The sequence below is a fragment of the Theobroma umbraticum genome, unplaced genomic scaffold (genome assembly GCF_002168275.2).
Source record: "Theobroma umbraticum cultivar Fairchild unplaced genomic scaffold, ASM216827v3 scaffold_12.0, whole genome shotgun sequence".
Classification (NCBI taxonomy): Eukaryota; Viridiplantae; Streptophyta; class Magnoliopsida; order Malvales; family Malvaceae; genus Theobroma; species Theobroma umbraticum.
In genome coordinates this window covers 1,281,021-1,285,744 of record NW_018397272.1, presented here as the reverse complement: position 1 = coordinate 1,285,744, position 4,724 = coordinate 1,281,021, and the positions used below count along the sequence as shown (strand labels likewise).

At 38.7% G+C, this 4,724-nt stretch overlaps 1 protein-coding gene across 3 annotated transcripts; it reads right to left on the bottom strand.

Moving 5' to 3' along the window:
• Positions 1–612: 612 nt before the first annotated feature.
• LOC110426652 (plant cysteine oxidase 2) lies at positions 613–4,378 on the bottom strand. Of its 3 annotated transcripts, none has more exons than XM_021441927.2 (5): positions 3,585–4,378; positions 2,275–2,393; positions 1,997–2,159; positions 1,138–1,359; positions 613–1,026 (listed from the first exon to the last, which is right to left on the bottom strand). In XM_021441927.2, the coding sequence occupies exons 1-5, from the start codon at positions 3,883–3,885 to the stop codon at positions 917–919; spliced, it is 915 nt and encodes a 304-aa protein (XP_021297602.1). In that variant the 5' UTR covers positions 3,886–4,378; the 3' UTR covers positions 613–916. The 3 variants fall into 3 exon arrangements, with proteins under 3 accessions (XP_021297602.1, XP_021297601.1, XP_021297600.1); XM_021441926.1 differs by having other exon boundaries at positions 613–1,041; positions 1,138–1,356; positions 3,585–4,374; XM_021441925.2 differs by having other exon boundaries at positions 613–1,041; positions 3,585–4,373.
• Between the last annotated feature and the right edge of the window lie 346 nt (positions 4,379–4,724).

The following is a 4,724-nucleotide window of genomic DNA, read 5'->3' as shown; positions in this document are numbered from 1 at the left end:
AAATAAAAATTAATGAGTCACGGATGACTGCATTGATAGCAATAACGATGCTTAGAGTATGGAAGAGGAGGCATCATCATTTTTCTTGCAAATGCATGTTGGAATAACATCAGAGAGTGCATGGTAGACATAGAGCCGCTGTCCTCCAAACTTGTCTCAAAATAGTAAGCACGCAGCAACCATTTCTCGCAGCAGATGATGATGAACACAGATAACGTAGACTTGAGAGACATGACGTGGGATAACTGTCAAGTCAAACCAATGTCGTAGGCTGGCTGTCTGTCTCTGTCACAATAGTCTCAAAAGATCACTCAAGAAAGGCAAGCCCCTGGAGAAAGACAGTCCGTCTGCCTCAAATCTTCCAACAACGGCCTAGGCTAAGGCAGCACCAAACCCTGGCTAGGGAAAAAAGTCTCGGCTTTATGTAGTTGTTGCCCACGACCCTCCCTGAGTGACTTGAAAAATTACAAACCATATGTTGTTACATCAAAAAAGGGGGCCTAGAGATAATAATAAAAAAAGGGGGAAAAATTGGCATCTTTGTCATAAATCTGTTTCAAGTCAGTCATTTACAACACGACGAGACAGGGACAATATGGTGGAAAAAGAAGGTACTACAAAAGAGCGCACTTTTAACATTTCTCTCATTGAGATACAAACAACATCCTCCGGTGCACTTACAGCAGTTTGGCTTTTCTTTTTCTTTTTCTTTTTCTTTTTTTTTCTTTTTTTGCCCTTTTATATACAGAAACTGTAAGGAAAAAGAAAAACAAAAGTACCCATGTCCCACTGAGACGAGAAAGCAAACAAAGAAAAGAAGAGTAAAGTTTCCTAATGCTGCACAGCAGCCACTGACACGACAACGTTGATGAGGAAATGATGTGTATTACAGGATTGACGTAGATGGCTGCAGAGATCAGTTTTCCACGATCTCAGGCCCAGTGTATGGTGCTCCAACAACAGCCAAGTCCTCAGGTTTCTCCCTCTCTTGAAGCCATGCATACTTATCCTTCTCCTCTTCAGCTACTGTTATTTCATCAACTGAGTCAAATTTTTCAAGCATTTCACGGTAAGCATTACTTCAATCACCATAAGAAAAGCATGGGAGACATGGGTTATCAAGAAGCAACATGGTACCTGACAACTTTGTGAAGGGATAGTCAAAGTAGTACGTGCAGTGCCGTCCTTCAGGATCAGAGTACGGAGGGCCTAGAACATCCAGCACCGCACATGCTGTCACAGCTGTGAAGCAATGCATGTTGCCGCCATCAGCTGGATAAAGTATGGAGGCGTTGCAAGGAGCAGTGAAGTCAGAGTCAACCTTGACCTTAGCCAACCGGACTTCAGGATGTTGCACTGCTGTGACAAAAAACGTAGTGTCAGTGCAGTTTCTTTCCATGTAAATCAAGGAAAATGCTTCTGTAATGCCTGTAATTTTTTTCCACTACGAATCTCTTCAGGGATTCCTAGTGGGGCTTCCAACCATAGCTCTATAAAAAAAAAAAAGCATTCATAACAAACAGAGCATCTTCATATACTGCATTCTAAGCATATAACTCGTTCCAGGATCAAATTTTAAGCAAATACAGCATCTCTAGTGGACTATCATGTCCAACAAAAGAATTGCACAACCTAAGGTTGCAAATGCAAATTTTACTACTACCGATATTTGCTCCTCTATTTCTTCACCCCTCCCTTGCCCTCTTTTTCTTAATTTTTTCTTAGGCGCCCTGCCACTAGTCCTGTATCCACAAACTTAAATTAGAAATTGGAAGTCAATTCATCAGGCAATAGTAGAAATTGCCTTCCTTTTCTTATTTATTGAAGAAGTGGAAGTTCGCTGGCCTTTTACATGAGATATCTTTTGCAGTATCTCAAGACCAACAGCATAAACATCTGGAAGACCCACCCTTTACATGGCTGGAAAGAGAATGAGTTTGAACACAACCGCTTAGAAGCAATAGAAAAAACATTTGACCTTGCAAAAAACACTTACTTTGTGAAGGAGGCACAACAGCTGATGCATTGCTAGGCACATCAACCACCCAATCATATGATTTGATGTGCATAGTCCCAAAGAGAAGCTTACTGAAAACAGTCATTCCAGGGTGATTGTGAAGTGGAAGGACACCAGATGGCGGCAAGCAAAAGATGCCCATCTGCAATAAATGAAAATTTTTACAAACCCCAACTAAGACACACTACATGAAGTCAACAGATTTCGGCTTACGTTTCCTAAAGATCACAAAAGCATTTCAATAAAGATGGATGTACCGAAAACTTTTCACATTCATGGATGTGCAGGTATGTTATTGGCGGAGCTCGCCGAGTTACTGGCAGACTGAAAAATGGCATTTGTGGAGTAAGACCAACATCGGCTGGTTGGATTTGATCTACACAAAAGAAGAGACAGTAGTCAGTGTCATACAAGTAGCATCTATATAGTTCATGTAATTGTTGTTCTTTGGCTATATCTCCATTAGTTACAACATTGCACTCTTTAGATAATTAACAAAAAACTGCATCTTTTCTACGGACGTTTTTACTTAAAAAAGAAGATAACAATTAATGAAAGCCAAATAACTTTATTTGAATTATAGTGGCAATTGATTATTGATGAAAACAACCACGTTGACTGTCTACAGAAGAACAAAATGCAGGAACATGATGGGGGAGTTAGCATCAGACATAACTAACGTGCATCAAAATTAGAGCAACCCGAATGGCTATATACAAAATGAATGCTCCTTCTACTTATCCGAAGAAAAGAAAAAGCTCCCTTCTACTTTTTCCAGTTACACACCATAAAGAAATATTAGACATAGGATACAGATACAAGATATCTTTCCTTCCACATCTGAAACACGTAATATCAAAATGAAACATTATTTATTGAAATACTTTAACCGACAACTAACATAAAGTACACAAAATATGAATGAACGAAAGCCTTAACGGATATCAATGAATCATATGCAATAAGAACGACATGAATAAAATAACAATGCACGCACCCCAAAACACAAATATTCAAAAGAAGCAGTAAAACAAGAGTAATGGTACACTTCCCAACATTTTGTTTTACCGTCTTATCTTCTAAAATAATGTGACATCAGTAACTACTGGTTTATGATATCACATTCCTCATGATCTTCATACCCTAACAAATGAATAGGTAAATGAGTGGAAAGCCAATGACTACATGCCACTAGATGACTCGTTCGAAAAGAAAATTAGTGAAAAATATGTATATATATTGAAAGACGGCATTTTCCCAAAATTAAAAAAAAAATCATGAAAGATGGTAACATATTTGATTATTTCATCAATGTTAAAAGGATATAGCATTATCAAAAGACAAAAACATTCACAAAGAATGCTGAACCAAATTCACAAATTTCATATTGCTTGATCAAACAACTAGCTAAGCAAAAACACTAAAACTCAATCAAAATTGACACATAGAACCCATTCCAAATCAATTAAAAGTTAACACAATTAACAACTTTGGGTATCAATTAACTACATTTAGACACTAAAATCAAACTATCCTATGACGCAACAAAGCTACAATCAAAACATACCCAAAACAGCTCTTAGCTGTTCAATTTTATCCGGAGTAGGGACAATTCCAGTCCCAGCTAAAGCAAAAACGTCCTTGCAAGTATCGAAAAGCCTTTGAACCGGCGACACCATGACTGCAGCCGGCATCGTCGTCTTCTTAGGCCGCCGACGGCTCTTCTTTCTACTGCTATCTGAAGTAGTAGTACTCCTGTTCTTATTCGTATTGGAAACTTTATTTGTATCTTCTGTATTTGTTTTGGTTTCCTTAGCCAATTCGCTAAAATCTTTCCCTTTTATATCAGCCAAAGCTGCTCTCCCCATTCAGCCTTCAGGTGTTTCCTTTGAATTTTGAATCAACTCTATCAGGGGCATAGACAAAAGAGCTAAATTTCGATATGGGTATTTCTGAGAAGTTTTAAAAATTGAAAATTAAAATCTGGGTTTCAAAGAGAGAGTGAAAAAAATCAAGAAATGGGGATGAACAAGGAAAAACAGAGGAAAACAGGGGAAGCAGGGGAGGAAAAAGTGTCAAAAAGAAAATATGTTTATTCTCCTTTTGTAATTCAAGATGTGATTTTTGTACAAGTAGAGGGAGGGTAAGACAGAGATGTGAAAGTTGGCATCTCTGTTGGTGAAGAAAAAGAAGAGGAAATGAAGGGGTATAAAACGGAGGGAAGAAGGAGGAAGGAAATGCTAGGGTTAGGATGAAAGGGCAAGAGTGAACAGTTGTTTTTTGAGAGAGAGAGTGAAAACCAGGGGCCATAGTCTTGGATACTGCTTCCCCTGCAAAATCTATGGGCCATTCAAACAGCGGATTTTGTATCCAACTCTTCTCTCTTCTCTCTTTCTCTCTTCTCTCTTCTCTCTTCTCTCTCTACCTATATCCCCCACCTTTGCTTCCCCTATTTTGCCCTTGCATTTTTGAGTTTTTTACAACATCACCCTTGCACCCCAACTGTAGAGCATAATTCCGCAGGTGTTTTTTTGATGTGTGCATGGAAAAGAAGTGTTTGCAGTTGAGGACTTGAGTTTTGGGAAATTTTCACAAATGGTTGGTATTGTTGCTTCCTTCTTGTCTTTTTCCATTTATTCCCCAACACAAAGAAACAAAACACTCAGGAGGAGGAGTCTCAAGTCTTGCTTGTGAAGATTCTCGGAAG

Coding starts and splice junctions, on each gene's coding strand:
- LOC110426652 (XM_021441925.2), bottom strand. CDS start 3,885: ATGGGGAGAGCAGCTTTGGCTGATATAAAAGGGAAAGATTTTAGCGAA. Junction 1,360..1,996: donor TGTTGTGCCTCCTTCACAAA/GTAAGTGTTTTT, acceptor TTTTTGTCACAG/CAGTGCAACATCCTGAAGTC. Junction 1,042..1,137: donor TCCCTTCACAAAGTTGTCAG/GTACCATGTTGC, acceptor AATTTGACTCAG/TTGATGAAATAACAGTAGCT.